At 60.5% G+C, this 16,721-nt stretch overlaps 1 protein-coding gene and 1 pseudogene across 1 annotated transcript; both read left to right on the plus strand.

Moving 5' to 3' along the window:
• Positions 1–1,556: 1,556 nt before the first annotated feature.
• Positions 1,557–7,905, plus strand: LOC135418599 (maestro heat-like repeat-containing protein family member 6; annotated as a pseudogene).
• Positions 7,906–10,119: 2,214 nt separating this feature from the next.
• LOC135418600 (maestro heat-like repeat-containing protein family member 6) lies at positions 10,120–16,296 on the plus strand. The gene is made up of 16 exons (XM_064664031.1): positions 10,120–10,458; positions 10,589–10,939; positions 11,180–11,244; positions 11,359–11,781; positions 11,949–12,097; positions 12,328–12,475; positions 12,726–12,913; positions 13,001–13,138; positions 13,417–13,531; positions 13,702–13,842; positions 14,189–14,365; positions 14,497–14,652; positions 14,811–14,912; positions 15,303–15,405; positions 15,671–15,727; positions 16,023–16,296. The coding sequence occupies exons 2-16, from the start codon at positions 10,825–10,827 to the stop codon at positions 16,217–16,219; spliced, it is 2,274 nt and encodes a 757-aa protein (XP_064520101.1). The 5' UTR covers positions 10,120–10,458; positions 10,589–10,824; the 3' UTR covers positions 16,220–16,296.
• Positions 16,297–16,721: the final 425 nt, after the last annotated feature.

Here is a 16,721-nt window from a genome sequence, read left to right on the forward strand (position 1 = left end):
GGGGTGGGTGGCAGGAGTGGCAATTTCAGCACAGGGCTGAAAAAAGCAAACAATAGCCCTTATCCCCAGGAAAGAAAGCCTGGAAACTTTGGATTTCAGGTGCACTCGGTGGGCCAGCCTGGGCACTCCATGGGCAGCAAGAGCTTTCTCTCCTGGCACCTTTCGTCTGGGAGGAATATTCATCCCTATGGAATTTTGGGAGTCGGGCTGGCAGTTTGATTGCAAGCGTGGAAAAAGCAAACAACAGCCCTTTCCCCCCAGGGTCTCCCCCAGCCCCACCAACATCTGCAAAGATGGCTCAGCTTTTGCTGCTGGAGGATCCTACTTTGGGCGTGCTGGAGCCCATTCCCTACCAGTGCACGGCCCTCCATTGCTCTTGCATCAAGTGTTCTGCACCCGTGTGATGCCTTAAGCCCCTAATGTTTTTTTATTTTTCTAATATTGGTAAGCCTCATAAGTTTTATAAGTAGATTTTAAAAGCAGCAACCCTCCCTCCTTTGTCCCTTTCCCTCTAGCACCCTTGTTTACACATTTCTTAACCCTCTTACCCCATTCTATGCTCCCTGTATCACCCCTATCCCTGAATCCAGTAGAACTGTTTAGTCTTTTGTCAAGGCAAGGCCTAGATTGTTGGCAGAACAGCATATCAGGGCCTAAACCACAGAACACGGTCAAAAACTGGGTGACTATGTACCCTTTGTGCTCTGATGAAGATGAAGATGGGATGAACAGAGGGTCCCGAAACACACCCCAGACCATTTTCAGGGGGTGGACCCGGGGTGGTCTAGAGTAAAGGCCACAAGGTGGACACATCTGGGATTGGATGGATGGTATTATAAAAATGTAACCTCTCAGGCACAGGGGCATGCCTCTTGTAACATCTTTGCCTTGGCAAAATAAACCCTTTCTTATCTCACCCCTAATTAACTGCTCTGGAGATTTTTTCAGCACCTAACTCCCACAGCAACACATGGCAACACGTGTGCCCTGTGTCCATGCCAGAGCAGCAACTGGCAGAAGGTGTCTGCTGCCAGCACTTGTCTTGGCTGCTCCTTCAGGAGGCCGGCACCCTAATCAGAGACACGGAACAGGTTTGCATCCCTGAGTTCTCCCTGTCCCCTTCACTTTCCCCAGTGCCCTGGAGATCAGCTGGGAGTCACAGTCGGACACACAGCAACTGGAGCTTTGAACACCAGGCTGGGCAGCTTTTATTTTGCAGAATGCAAGAAAAAAGTCCAAAGAACACAAGGAAACTTGACAGGATGTCTGACCAATCTAATCTTCCTGCAAAAGTCAGCAACCGAGGGGAGTTTTGTGCTGCAGCTCATCACTTGCCCAAAAAAAATCATTCCCCCAAGGAGAAAGTGCTTCTGCCTTCTGACAGCTGCCGAGCAGGGCCACCAATTGCTCCAGCTGCCGCTCCCAACAGCCCCCTGCAAGAGCACAGACATCAGTGCCCGCTGGCTTTGGCTGCCCTGGGGCAGAGAAGTGCCCCGGGGACACAGCTCTGTGGGGCAGGAGACGGGCACCGACCCTGCCAGGACTCGGGGCAGTGGCAGGTCTCCTTGGGCAAGGACTTGCCAGAGCTGCTGATTTTGGTGCAGCCCCGGGCAATGGGGTGGCAGCAGCATTGGTGCCCTCGCCCCCACGTTCCTTCTGTGTGTCACAGCCCCGTGTTCGGGAGGGCACCAGCCGGCACTTCTCCCAAGGAGCCCGTGCCAGCAGGGGAGGGTTTGCTTAGTTTTTCAGCTGTGCCTAAAGTTCATGTCCAGCTGTCTTAGATACTTTGGAGAACGGACTCCTTCCCACCTGGGGCAGGTTGGCCGGGCTGGGGGAGCCCCCAGGGCACGTGGCAGTGTGTCACAGGGCCCTTTGTGACACGGTGGGATGGCACAGGGCAGGGTGTCACAGGGCCCTTTGTGACACGTGAGGACATAGTACTGGTGGGGAGGTGGCCACGCCTCAGTGCTCCTAGGAGCAGGCGACGGGAGGACGGAACAGAGCTGTGCTGTGTGGAGCCCCCACGCAGCCAACTCCTTCCTTTCTGACCGGAGCGTTTTGGTGGTGTTTCTGTGGTGTGAGCGTCCTCGAGGCCGGACTGCGGGATTGGTGACACGGAGCTTCTGCGAGGTGTCCCCAATCCCTGCGGCAGCTGCCCTCGAGGCCGCACTTGCTAACCCCTAGCGTTTGCTAGGCTTTTCTGTGTTTCCGGTGTCCTTGAGCCCAGACTTCAGGACTTGCTGACCCATACCGTTTGTTAGGCTTTCCTCTCTTTGAGGTGCCCTCGAGGCCAGACCGCAGGATTGGGGACCCGGAAATTTTCCGGAGTCTCCAATCCCTGCGGTAGGTGGCCTCGAGGGCAGCCTGCCGGACTCGGTGACCCGGAGATCTTCCGAGGTGTCTCTCTCTTGCAGGTGCCTTCAAGACCAGATGGCGGGAAGACGCCTGAGCCTGCTCAGGCCCTTTCGGAAGAAGAAGGAAGGCCCTGGAGCTGACCCAACCCAGCACCCGGAGAAGATGGAGCAGTTGCATCCCCTGCAGGAGGGTGAGTGGCACAGCTGGGCCACAGGGCTGGTGGCTGCAGCCGGCTCTGCCTCATCCCACCCCGTCCTCTGTGGACATGGCCAGGGAAAGGCAGGAGGGAAGAGGGCCCAGGACTGTTCCCCCGGCAGCTCCCTGCACTTGGCATCCCGGGGCTGGCCCTGCCTGTGGAGCGCAGGGCTGGGCCGTGTTCTCCGGCCTGTCCCGCAGCCCCTCAGCTCTGACCGCTCTCGCTCTTTCCCAGATCCAGGACAGGACCAAACACGAGAGCAGGACCGTGCCCGTGGACGCTTCCGCAGGGCAGCACAGGTACCTGCAGCCATGGCCTCCTGGGCTGGGCCTGCTGTCCCTGCTCAGCCTGGCACCGCTGGTAGAGCTCTCCATGGCACATCCCTCTCTTCCCTGCTCTCCGTTCTTCTGCAGGCCTTTCTGAAATTCTTGGGCATTCGGCGCAAAAGGAACACAACCAGACCGACTGAGGTCATGGCACAGCCTGACCCCAGCCCGACTGAGCTCGAGGCAGACCCTGATGTCACCACTGCACTGACTGATGGCACAGGAAACTGTGATACCCTGCCAGTTGTTCATGCAACAAAGTCTGACCCTGCTATGACTGCTGCTACAACTGACACTGACACCCCATCCATTGATGGCACTGCAATCTCTGACATCCCGCTGACCGAGGAACCCACAAACTCTGGCGCTGCACCGCCCGATCTCACTGCGGAGGCCGACACTGCAATGACCGAGGGCACTGCAGACACTGACCTCGTGCCCAGGGAGAGTGTGAATTATGCTCCCACTCCAGATAGTTTTGAGGAGAATGGTGTCTCCAGTCCAGAGCAAGTAAGCAGCCTGCACCCAAGGCTCAAGCCACTCCAGGGGCTTGTGGCCCCTCAAGCCAGCTCCCCTGGGCCCTCTCAGCCTTTGAGGCCAGCACAGCGTGGTGGGAAGGGAAGCACTTGTCAGGGAAGCTGGGCAAGCTGGCAGCTCTTCCCCCATGCCTCCTCCAGGTGCCAGCCTTCGTCAGGAATGTGCACCAGAGACTGACAGCCAGCGCCACTCCAGAAGAGAAGCTGCTGGCGGAGTTTCTGAGGGTGACTGATGAACACCCTGCTGATGTTGTGTTCACCCTCCTGCGCTGTGCCCCATCGTGTGACAGGTACAGGGCCTCCCTGCCTTCACGGCTCGGGGCTCACCAGCCTTCAGAGCACATCACCCTGTCCATCCTGTCCCACATGGTCTGCCAGAGGGATGGAGAGTTCCAGGACCATCTGGAACCTCTGTTTCCCAGCCCTGCCATGTCAGCCTCCATCCTGCTGCCATGGTCCCTCCCTGCTCCTCAAGGAGGGCACTTTGGCCAGCACCCCCCTGACACAGAACTCTGGCCCCACAGAGCTGCTGCAACCCTGTGGAAGACCATCACCTCATCGGGAAGGACAGTGGAGAAGGTGCTGCCACAGCTGCTCCGTGTGATGGAGTACTGGCCATGGCTGAGCATGTCCACCTCCGACGGGGACGAAACGGATGTCTTTGCCCTGGCTGTGAGTTTCTGGAACTGGACTTTACTTGCCCACAGGTCGCTTCTCCAGCAGCTCTCCACCCTCCCCGAGCAGAGCATTGCATCTCCCTGCCTCAGGCACTGGGCTGGAAACCTGGCTTAGGGGCGGGTTCAGGGGCACCAGGCTGGGGGCTGCCCCTGCGTCTTCCCTGGCCTCTCCCTCCCACACCTGGGCTCTTTCACATGGACATCTGGGCACTGAGAGCTGTGTCCGGGTGCTTTATCTTTTGCAGGCAACCAGGGTGATTTGGGAGATTCTCCAGATGCTCCAGCGCCCAGAGCCATTGAAAAAGTATTCCCCCCACCTCCTCGTGGCTCTGCTCTTCCAGATTTCCATCAGCCCAGAGCAGATGCCAGAGGAAGTTGACACCTTGTGGAGGGAATGCCAGAAGCAATACAACCTTCCAACAAACTCCAAGAGGTGCTCTGTCCCAGTCCTCCTGACCCTCTCATGCCCTCGGGGCTGCTCAGGGCTCCCAGCGTGACCCGGGCTTTGCTCTGCACCCAGGTTTGCAGTGCTGACCCTGAAGGCCCTGCTTTGTCACATTGAGTGTGAGGATGTCGTGCTCTCAATGGAACAGAAGCATGGCTGGGACACGCTCCTCAACTCTGACACCCACCACTACGCAGTGGGTCTGCTGGCCAGGTGAGACCCCCTTGTCCCCGCTGCCCCTGTCATTTCTGCCCTCTGCACGGGGCACCCCACGCAGTGCCCGTGGTCGTGGGCCAGAGGGCCTTGTCACCCAGGGATGGCCGAGCAGAGTGGCAAAGGCTGGGAGAGGCGGGTGCGCAGGAGGAGCTGCCTGCCAGAGAGCCCTCGTCCCCTCCCAAACTGGTGGGGAAAGACCAGGACTCTGTCAGTGAGTCCTGGGAGAGGTTGGCCCACCCAGCTCAGGGTTGATGGTGCCTGTTTCCCCCTGGCAGGGAGATGCGCCGTGCCTCGAGCCCCTTGTTTTACCCGATTGCCCTCGGCGTGCTGAGGCTGCTCAGCAGGGAGAAGCCCGGCTGGGAGCTTCCTGCCATGGCATTCCTGGTGGAGGTGAGCCTGATGGCGAGCGCTGCCTTGCTGACCTGCCTCCACCCCTCTGCCCTCTCGCAGCCGCAGCTGCCCGGGACGGTGCCGTGCCCTGTGCTGCTGCCTGGGCCCAGCCCGGTGCGGGTCTGGGCTCCTGCCGGCCGGGCACCCCGTCACTGCTCCGTGCTTTTCAGATCCTGGACTGCCCGGACATAACCCAATGGAGAGACAGCGTCCTGGAGATCCTTTCCAGGCGCCTTGCACGGAGCCAATGCGCAGAGATGCATCGCCTGGTGCTGAGAGGCCTCATGGTGCTGAGCAAGGCTCCTGGGATGGTGAGGAGGGGGCAATTGGCTGAAGCTGTGCTGGCAGCCTGGGGCTGGGGAGCGCAATCGCTTGGGCTTGGCTGGGCCAAGGGGAGGTTTAGCTTGGGGAGTAGGGAAAGCTTCTTCACTCAGAGGGTACTCTGGCACTGGAACAGGCCCCACTGGGAAGAGGTCACAGCCCCAAGGCTGCCAGAGCTCAAGGACAACACTCGCAGGGACACAACGGGATTGTTGGGCATGGTCCTGTGCAGGGCCAGGAGCTGGACTCAGTGATCCTTGTGGGTCACTTCTAACTCGGGATATTCTAGGATTCCATGATTCGTGGCTTCACAGCACACCATTGTGTTCCACACAGGCTGACGGCATGCAGAGCCTGACACCAAGCCTCGTGGAGCTACTGTGGTATACAGACAGAGAGCTGGTGGGAATGGCCCTCTCTCTATTCATCAATCAAGTCCAGGACAGAGACATCCCAATCTCCACCCCCACTGCCCTGCGGCTGGCTGAGCTGCTCCAGACACTCTTTGACCACGTAAGGCTCTGTGCCCCCCACCCCAGGCGCTGGGTGCTGCCAGGAAACTGTGGCCTGTGGATTTGCAGGCTTGTGCCCTGGTGGGCCTGGAGCAGCCGGTGCTGAGGTCTTTTCCTCTTCCTTTCCATCAGGACAACATCCATATGCAGCTGCTCTCCATTCACCTCTTCCGAAAGGTGATGGAGTTGGGAGTGGATAAGAGTAAACAACTCCTGAAGACACATGTGATCCACAGCCTGCTCCCACTTTTTTTCCACTGGGATAATGAGAACCAGGACGTGGCAGAAGTGAGAACTTGCAGGGTCTGGTGTCCCCACAGCAGGGGGCTGGGCTGTCTCCTGCCCTGGCACCTCAAAGGCTCCAGTCTCCTCCTGGCCTTGGTCCAGGGACACGGGTCCTGTGCCCTGGGCTGCGATGCCATGTCCTGGTCTCTGTTGCTCTGCAGGCCTCTCGGGAAGCGCTGCTTCGTGCAGCGGGGTTGCTGAAGAGGAGGGATCTCGTGAAGCTGCTGAAGACAGAGCAGCCTTGGAGGTTCAGTGAGTGCCTGGTAAGGACGACCCCAAAGCCGCAGTCCCCGATGCCCAGAGTGCGGGGCCGGCACTGTGCCCCTGCCCACTGCTGTACCCACCCGCGGGACAGCAGCCTGCGCCCCACCCGCTGCTGCCTTGCTGGGGCGTGCGGGCTCCTCTGCAGGCTGCTCTGCCCCCGAGCCAGGGTGCCGCTGGAGCCCCGGCCCAGCTGGGCTGTGGGGCAGGGCGGCCCCGCGGCTGCAGGGGAGCAGCCAGCCCTCTGCTCCCTCCAAAGCCGGCCCCAGCGGCTGCTGCCCGCGCCTCAGGGCTGTGCGGGCAGGGGAGGCCAGTGCTGGGCGCAGGCAGCGCCCGGCCAAGGGGCAGAGCCCCAGCCAACCCTTCCCTCCGTGCCCTGCCGCTCTCTGCAGCTGGAAAAGGACAAGAGAAGAGCGGTCGAGTACCTGCACCAGGCCCTGTCGTACCTGGAGAGCCCACAGGAGCCCGTGCGAGAGGCGGCCCTCAGGTTCATCGGTGAGCCACAAGGTCCCTCCCCGCCCCGCTGCAGCTCGGCCCCAGCCCCGGCTGCTGCAGCGGCAGCAGGATGCGGCCCAGGGATGTGCTGGGGAGCCCCGAGTGCCCTGGTGGCTGCCGCCCTGTGCCAGCCCAGCCCTGGGGAGTCCCGAGGCGGGAAGGCCCCGGGCTCAGCCCTGCCAGGGCAGGAGGGTGCGTGGCCAGGCCGGCAGCGCCGCCGGGGGGGAGCTGTGCCGCTGGGGCCTGACAGGGTCTGTGTTCCCAGGGATCGCCGGCAGGTACCTGAAGGGACAGCCTGAAGAGCTGCAGATCGCCATTGACGGTGAGTGAGGGCAGTGGGGCTGCTGAGGGGAGCACAGAGCCTGGGCAGGGAGCTGCAATCCTGCCCTGGCTGCGCAGGGCTCTGCTCCCTGCAGAGATGAGGAACGGCTTGGGCAGAGCAGAGAGAGATTTCAGGGGCACGGGGGGTATTGGGGGCCAGCACCTCCTGGCTGATCCCATTGGGCCCTGCTCCCTCCTGGCCATGGCAAGAGCTGGGGGGATGGTCCTGGCAGGAGGGGCTTCTTGGCTCGCCAGAGATCTGCTCTCTGACCTTGGCTCCGTTCTTTTCTCTTCCAGTTATTGAAGGCATGACTCCCGACAGCGCTGCTGTCAAAAGCCTGGCACGTCAAACCCAGGAAATCCTAAGAGCTGTCCAGAGACCTCAGTCTTCTCCAGGCTCCAGCAGTTTGAAGATCACCTCCAGAAGGGAGGCTCCTCTGCCAGAGGTCAGCGGAGAACTGATCCTGGGAACCCCGTCTGATGGGACCACCTGAGCCTGCGCGACAGACCCCTCTGCGCAACATGTTCCTGTTCCCCCAGCTTGAGACTAAGAAATTCCTCTCAGCATACACAGAGGCTCAGGAGTTTTTTTTGGTGCCCAGTGTCCACAGGGCATCCGGGAAGAGGGGAAAAAGGGCCCTTGTGCTCCACAACACTTGCCCAAAGGTGCAGTGCGGAAGGGAAAGTGCCCCAAAGGCCCTTGGCCTTGGGGGGTTCTGCTGGAGCCTCAACACTTGCAGCAGAGCAGATGGGCAGAGCCTGGAGCTGTGGGGCTCCCTGAGAAGCTGGTCCTGGGAGGTGGCCACAAGCCCTGTGCCAGCCAGGAAGCAGCATCTGTGGCCTGCCCGTGTGTTGCTGTCTGGCTTGCTGAGGGCTGGCAGGTGCCTCCTGAGCCAGCTCCCGTGGAGCTCCTTCAGGGCTGCGCCGCTGCCGGGCCGGTCGTGGGGGCTGGGGGAGAGCCTGAGGGGACGGGGCACTGGGAGGCCCTGAAGGGTTGAGGGGCTGCGGAGGCCCTGCCGGGACAAGGGAGTGGGAAGCAGCGAGGGCAATGCGTGAGGGCGTGGGTGGCAGGAGTGGCAATTTCAGCACAGGGCTGAAAAAAGCAAACAATAGCCCTTATCCCCAGGAAAGAAAGCCTGGAAGCTTTGGATTTCAGGTGCACTCAGTGGGCCAGCCTGGGCACTCCATGGGCAGCAAGAGCTTTCTCTCCTGGCACCTTTTGTCTGGGAGGAATATTCATCCCTATGGAATTTTGGGAGTCAGGCTGGCAGTTTGATTGCAAGCGTGGAAAAAGCAAACAACAGCCCTTTCCCCCCAGGGTCTCCCCCAGCCCCACCAACATCTGCAAAGATGGCTCAGCTTTTGCTGCTGGAGGATCCTACTTTGGGCGTGCTGGAGCCCATTCCCTACCAGTGCACGGCCCCCCATTGCTCTTGCATCAAGTGTTCTGCACCCGTGTGATGCCTTAAGCCCCTAATGTTTTTTTATTTTTCTAATATTGGTAAGCCTCATAAGTTTTATAAGTAGATTTTAAAAGCAGCAACCCTCCCTCCTTTGTCCCTTTCCCTCTAGCACCCTTGTTTACACATTTCTTAACCCTCTTACCCCATTCTATGCTCCCTGTATCACCCCTATCCCTGAATCCAGTAGAACTGTTTAGTCTTTTGTCAAGGCAAGGCCTAGATTGTTGGCAGAACAGCATATCAGGGCCTAAACCACAGAACACGGTCAAAAACTGGGTGACTATGTACCCTTTGTGCTCTGATGAAGATGAAGATGGGATGAACAGAGGGTCCCGAAACACACCCCAGACCATTTTCAGGGGGTGGACCCGGGGTGGTCTAGAGTAAAGGCCACAAGGTGGACACATCTGGGATTGGATGGATGGTATTATAAAAATGTAACCTCTCGGGCACAGGGGCATGCGTCTTGTAACATCTTTGCCTTGGCAAAATAAACCCTTTCTTATCTCACCCCTAATTAACTGCTCTGGAGATTTTTTCAGCACCTAACTCCCACAGCAACACATGGCAACACGTGTGCCCTGTGTCCATGAGAGAGCAGCAACTGGCAGAAGGTGTCTGCTGCCAGCACTTGTCTTGGCTGCTCCTTCAGGAGGCCGGCACCCTAATCAGAGACACGGAACAGGTTTGCATCCCTGAGTTCTCCCTGTCCCCTTCACTTTCCCCAGTGCCCTGGAGATCAGCTGGGAGTCACAGTCGGACACACAGCAACTGGAGCTTTGAACACCAGGCTGGGCAGCTTTTATTTTGCAGAATGCAAGAAAAAAGTCCAAAGAACACAAGGAAACTTGACAGGATGTCTGACCAATCTAATCTTCCTGCAAAAGACAGCAACCGAGGGGAGTTTTGTGCTGCAGCTCATCACTTGCCCGAAAAAAAATCATTCCCCCAAGGAGAAAGTGCTTCTGCCTTCTGACAGCTGCCGAGCAGGGCCACCAATTGCTCCAGCTGCCGCTCCCAACAGCCCCCTGCAAGAGCACAGACATCTGTGCCCGCTGGCTTTGGCTGCCCTGGGGCAGAGAAGTGCCCCGGGGACACAGCTCTGTGGGGCAGGAGACGGGCACCAGCCCTGCCAGGACTCGGGGCAGTGGCAGGTCTCCTTGGGTGAGGACTTGCCAGAGCTGCTGATTTTGGTGCAGCCCTGGGCAATGGGGTGGCAGCAGCATTGGTGCCCTCGCCCCCACGTTCCTTCTGTGTGTCACAGCCCCGTGTTCGGGAGGGCACCAGCCGGCACTTCTCCCAGGGAGCCCGTGCCAGCAGGGGAGGGTTTGCTTAGTTTTTCAGCTGTGCCTAAAGTTCATGTCCAGCTGTCTTAGATACTTTGGAGAACGGACTCCTTCCCACCTGGGGCAGGTTGGCCGGGCTGGGGGAGCCCCCAGGGCACGGGGCAGTGTGTCACAGGGCCCTTTGTGACACGGTGGGATGGCACAGGGCAGGGTGTCACAGGGCCCTTTGTGACACGTGAGGACATAGTACTGGTGGGGAGGTGGCCACGCCTCAGTGCTCCTAGGAGCAGGCGACGGGAGGACGGAACAGAGCTGTGCTGTGTGGAGCCCCCACGCAGCCAACTCCTTCCTTTCTGACCGGAGCGTTTTGGTGGTGTTTCTGTGGTGTGAGCGTCCTCGAGGCCGGACTGCGGGATTGGTGACACGGAGCTTCTGCGAGGTGTCCCCAATCCCTGCGGCAGCTGCCCTCGAGGCCGCACTTGCTAACCCCTAGCGTTTGCTAGGCTTTTCTGTGTTTCCGGTGTCCTTGAGCCCAGACTTCAGGACTTGCTGACCCATACCGTTTGTTAGGCTTTCCTCTCTTTGAGGTGCCCTCGAGGCCAGACCGCAGGATTGGGGACCCGGAAATTTTCCGGAGTCTCCAATCCCTGCGGTAGGTGGCCTCGAGGGCAGCCTGCCGGACTCGGTGACCCGGAGATCTTCCGAGGTGTCTCTCTCTTGCAGGTGCCTTCAAGACCAGATGGCGGGAAGACGCCTGAGCCTGCTCAGGCCCTTTCGGAAGAAGAAGGAAGGCCCTGGAGCTGACCCAACCCAGCACCCGGAGAAGATGGAGCAGTTGCATCCCCTGCAGGAGGGTGAGTGGCACAGCTGGGCCACAGGGCTGGTGGCTGCAGCCGGCTCTGCCTCATCCCACCCCGTCCTCTGTGGACATGGCCAGGGAAAGGCAGGAGGGAAGAGGGCCCAGGACTGTTCCCCCGGCAGCTCCCTGCACTTGGCATCCCGGGGCTGGCCCTGCCTGTGGAGCGCAGGGCTGGGCCGTGTTCTCCGGCCTGTCCCGCAGCCCCTCAGCTCTGACCGCTCTCGCTCTTTCCCAGATCCAGGACAGGACCAAACACGAGAGCAGGACCGTCCCCGTGGACGCTTCCGCAGGGCAGCACAGGTACCTGCAGCCATGGCCTCCTGGGCTGGGCCTGCTGTCCCTGCTCAGCCTGGCACTGCTGGCGGAGCTCACCATGGCACATCCCTCTCTTCCCTGCTCTCCGTTCTTCTGCAGGCCTTTCTGAAATTCTTGGGCATTCGGCGCAAAAGGAACACAACCAGACCGACTGAGGTCATGGCACAGCCTGACCCCAGCCCGACTGAGCTCGAGGCAGACCCTGATGTCACCAGCGCACTGACTGATGGCACAGGAAACTGTGATACCCTGCCAGTTGTTCATGCAACAAAGTCTGTCCCTGCTATGACTGCTGCTACAACTGACACTGACACCCCATCCATCGATGGCACTGCAATCTCTGACATCCCGCTGACCGATGAACCCACAAACTCTGGCGCTGCACCGCCCGATCTCACTGCGGAGGCCGACACTGCAATGACCGAGGGCACTGCAGACACTGACCTCGTGCCCAGGGAGAGTGTGAATTATGCTCCCACTCCAGATAGTTTTGAGGAGAATGGTGTCTCCAGTCCAGAGCAAGTAAGCAGCCTGCACCCAAGGCTCAAGCCACTCCAGGGGCTTGTGGCCCCTCAAGCCAGCTCCCCTGGGCCCTCTCAGCCTTTGAGGCCAGCACAGCGTGGTGGGAAGGGAAGCACTTGTCAGGGAAGCTGGGCAAGCTGGCAGCTCTTCCCCCATGCCTCCTCCAGGTGCCAGCCTTCGTCAGGAATGTGCACCAGAGACTGACAGCCAGCGCCACTCCAGAAGAGAAGCTGCTGGCGGAGTTTCTGAGGGTGACTGATGAACACCCTGCTGATGTTGTCTTCACCCTCCTGCGCTGTGCCCCATCGTGTGACAGGTACAGGGCCTCCCTGCCTTCACGGCTCGGGGCTCACCAGCCTTCAGAGCACATCACCCTGTCCATCCTGTCCCACATGGTCTGCCAGAGGGATGGAGAGTTCCAGGACCATCTGGAACCTCTGTTTCCCAGCCCTGCCATGTCAGCCTCCATCCTGCTGCCATGGTCCCTCCCTGCTCCTCAAGGCACTTTGGCCAGCACCCCCCTGACACAGAACTCTGGTCCCACAGAGCTGCTGCAACCCTGTGGAAGACCATCACCTCATCGGGAAGGACAGTGGAGAAGGTTCTGCCACAGCTGCTCCGTGTGATGGAGTACTGGCCATGGCTGAGCATGTCCACCTCTGACGGGGACGAAACGAATGTCTTTGCCCTGGCTGTGAGTTTCTGGAACTGGACTTTACTTGCCCACAGGTCGCTTCTCCAGCAGCTCTCCACCCTCCCCGAGCAGAGCATTGCATCTCCCTGCCTCAGGCGCTGGGCTGGAAACCTGGCTTAGGGGCGGGTTCAGGGGCACCAGGCTGGGGGCTGCCCCTGCGTCTTCCCTGGCCTCTCCCTCCCACACCTGGGCTCTTTCACATGGACATCTGGGCACTGAGAGCTGTGTCCGGGTGCTTTATCTTTTGCAGGCAACCAGGGTGATTTGGGAGATTCTCCAGATGCTCCAGCGCCCAGAGCCATTGAAAAAGTATTCCCCCCACCTCCTCGCGGATCTGCTCTTCCAGATTTCCATCAGCCCAGAGCAGATGCCAGAGGAAGTTGACACCTTGTGGAGGGAATGCCAGAAGCAATACAACCTTCCAACAAACTCCAAGAGGTGCTCTGTCCCAGTCCTCCTGACCCTCTCATGCCCTCGGGGCTGCTCAGGGCTCCCAGCGTGACCCGGGCTTTGCTCTGCACCCAGGTTTGCAGTGCTGACCCTGAAGACCCTGCTTTGTCACATTGAGTGTGAGGATGTCGTGCTCTCAATGGAACAGAAGCATGGCTGGGACACGCTCCTCAACTCTGACACTCACCACTACGCAGTGGGTCTGCTGGCCAGGTGAGACCCCCTTGTCCCCGCTGCCCCTGTCATTTCTGCCCTCTGCACGGGGCACTCCACGCAGTGCCCGTGGTCGTGGGCCAGAGGGCCTTGTCACCCAGGGATGGTCGAGCAGAGTGGCAAAGGCTGGGAGAGGCGGGTGCGCAGGAGGAGCTGCCTGCCAGAGAGCCCTCGTCCCCTCCCAAACTGGTGGGGAAAGACCAGGACTCTGTCAGTGAGTCCTGGGAGAGGTTGGCCCACCCGGCTCAGGGTTGATGGTGCCTGTTTCCCCCTGGCAGGGAGATGCGCCGTGCCTCGAGCCCCTTGTTTTACCCGATTGCCCTCGGCGTGCTGAGGCTGCTCAGCAGGGAGAAGCCCGGCTGGGAGCTTCCTGCCATGGCATTCCTGGTGGAGGTGAGCCTGATGGCGAGCGCTGCCTTGCTGACCTGCCTCCACCTCTCTGCCCTCTCGCAGCCGCAGCTGCCCGGGACGGTGCCGTGCCCTGTGCTGCTGCCTGGGCCCAGCCCGGTGCGGGTCTGGGCTCCTGCCGGCCGGGCACCCCGTCACTGCTCCGTGCCTTTCAGATCCTGGACTGCCCGGACATAACCCAATGGAGAGACAGCGTCCTGGAGATCCTTTCCAGGCGCCTTGCACGGAGCCAGTGCGCAGAGATGCATCGCCTGGTGCTGAGAGGCCTCACGGTGCTGAGCAAGGCTCCTGGGATGGTGAGGAGGGGGCAATTGGCTGAAGCTGTGCTGGCAGCCTGGGGCTGGGGAGCGCAATCGCTTGGGCTTGGCTGGGCCAAGGGGAGGTTTAGCTTGGGGAGTAGGGAAAGCTTCTTCACTCAGAGGGTGCTCTGGCACTGGAACAGGCCCCACTGGGAAGAGGTCACAGCCCCAAGGCTGCCAGAGCTCAAGGACAACACTCCCAAGGACACAACGGGATTGTTGGGCATGGTCCTGTGCAGGGCCAGGAGTTGGACTCAGTGATCCTTGTGGGTCACTTCCAACTCGGGATATTCTAGGATTCCATGATTCGTGGCTTCACAGCACACCATTGTGTTCCACACAGGCTGACGGCATGCGGAGCCTGACACCAAGCCTCGTGGAGCTACTGTGGTATACAGACAGAGAGCTGGTGGGGATGGTCCTCTCTCTATTCATCAATCAAGTCCAGGACAGAGACATCCCAATCTCCACCCCCACTGCCCTGCGGCTGGCTGAGCTGCTCCAGACACTCTTTGGCCACGTAAGGCTCTGTGCCCCCCACCCCAGGCGCTGGGTGCTGCCAGGAAACTGTGGCCTGTGGACTTGCAGGCTTGTGCCCTGGTGGGCCTGGAGCAGCCGGTGCTGAGGTCTTTTCCTCTTCCTTTCCATCAGGACAACATCCATATGCAGCTGCTCTCCATTCACCTCTTCCGAAAGGTGATGGAGTTGGGAGTGGATAAGAGTAAACAACTCCTGAAGACACATGTGATCCACAGCCTGCTCCCACTTTTTTTCTACTGGCATAATGAGAACCAGGACGTGGCAGAAGTGAGAACTTGCAGGGTCTGGTGTCCCCGCAGCAGGGGGCTGGGCTGTCTCCTGCCCTGGCACCTCAAAGGCTCCAGTCTCCTCCTGGCCGTGGTCCAGGGACACGGGTCCCGTGCCCTGGGCTGCAGTGCCATGTCCTGGTCTCTGTTGCTCTGCAGGCCTCTCGGGAAGCGCTGCTTCGTGCAGTGGGGTTGCTGAAGAGAAAGGATCTGGTGAAGCTGCTGAAGGCAGAGCAGCCTTGGAGGTTCAGTGAGTGCCTGGTAAGGACGACCCCAAAGCCGCAGTCCCCGATGCCCAGAGTGCGGGGCCGGCACTGTGCCCCTGCCCACTGCTGTACCCACCCGTGGCACAGCAGCCTGCGCCCCACCCGCTGCTGCCTTGCTGGGGCGTGCGGGCTCCTCTGCAGGCTGCTCTGCCCCCGAGCCAGGGTGCCGCTGGAGCCCCGGCCCAGCTGGGCTGTGGGGCAGGGCGGCCCCGCGGCTGCAGGGGAGCAGCCAGCCCTCTGCTCCCTCCAAAGCCGGCCCCAGCGGCTGCTGCCCGCGCCTCAGGGCTGTGCGGGCAGGGGAGGCCAGTGCTGGGCGCAGGCAGCGCCCGGCCAAGGGGCAGAGCCCCAGCCAACCCTTCCCTCCGTGCCCTGCCGCTCTCTGCAGCTGGAAAAGGACAAGAGAAGAGCGGTCGAGTACCTGCACCAGGCCCTGTCGTACCTGGAGAGCCCACAGGAGCCCGTGCGAGAGGCGGCCCTCAGGTTCATCGGTGAGCCACAAGGTCCCTCCCCGCCCCGCTGCAGCTCGGCCCCAGCCCCGGCTGCTGCAGCGGCAGCAGGATGCGGCCCAGGGATGTGCTGGGGAGCCCCGAGTGCCCTGGCGGCTGCCGCCCTGTGCCAGCCCAGCCCTGGGGAGTCCCGAGGCGGGAAGGCCCCGGGCTCAGCCCTGCCAGGGCAGGAGGGTGCGTGGCCGGGCCGGCAGCGCCGCCGGGGGGGAGCTGTGCCGCTGGGGCCTGACAGGGTCTGTGTTCCCAGGGATCGCCGGCAGGTACCTGAAGGGACAGCCTGAAGAGCTGCAGATCGCCATTGACGGTGAGTGAGGGCAGGGGGGCTGCTGAGGGGAGCACAGAGCCTGGGCAGGGAGCTGCAATCCTGCCCTGGCTGCGCAGGGCTCTGCTCCCTGCAGAGATGAGGAACGGCTTGGGCAGAGCAGAGAGAGATTTCAGGGGCACGGGGGGGATTGGGGGCCAGCACCTCCTGCCTGATCCCGTTGGGCCCTGCTCCCTCCTGGCCATGGCAAGAGCTGGGGGGATGGTCCTGGCAGGAGGGGCTTCTTGGCTCACCAGAGATCTGCTCTCTGACCTTGGCTCTGTTCTTTTCTCTTTAGTTATTGAAGGCATGACTCCCGACAGCGCTGCTGTCAAAAGCCTGGCACGTCAAACCCAGGAAATCCTAAGAGCTGTCCAGAGACCTCAGTCTTCTCCAGGTTCCAGCAGTTTGAAGATCACCTCCAGAAGGGAGGCTCCTCTGCCAGAGGTCAGCGGAGAACTGATCCTGGGAACCCCGTCTGATGGAACCACCTGAGCCTGCAGGACAGACCCCTCTGCGCAACATGTTCCTGTTCCCCCAGCTTGAGACTAAGAAATTCCTCTCAGCATACACAGAGGCTCAGGAGTTTTTTTTGGTGCCTGGTGTCCACAGGGCATCTGGGAAGAGGGGAAAAAGGGCCCTTGTGCTCCACAACACTTGCCCAAAGGTGCAGTGCGGAAGGGAAAGTGCCCAAAAGGCCCTTGGCCTTGGGGGGTTCTGCTGGAGCCTCAACACTTGCAGCAGAGCGGATGGGCAGAGCCTGGAGCTGTGGGGATCCCTGAGAAGCTGGCCCTGGGAGGTGGCCACAAGCCCAGCTTTCTCTCCTGGCACCTTTTGTCTGAGAGGAATCTTCGTCCGTATTCAATTTTTTTAGCTGGACTTCCTATTTCGGCTCTAGGATTCCTTCAAGTGAACATCAGCCCTTTTCCCCAGGAAAGAAAGCCCTTGCCTTCATCGTTTCTGGTGCACTTTGTTGGCCAGCCTGGGCACTCCATGG

This window comes from Pseudopipra pipra, chromosome 9 (genome assembly GCF_036250125.1).
Source record: "Pseudopipra pipra isolate bDixPip1 chromosome 9, bDixPip1.hap1, whole genome shotgun sequence".
NCBI classification, from domain to species: domain Eukaryota; kingdom Metazoa; phylum Chordata; class Aves; order Passeriformes; family Pipridae; genus Pseudopipra; species Pseudopipra pipra.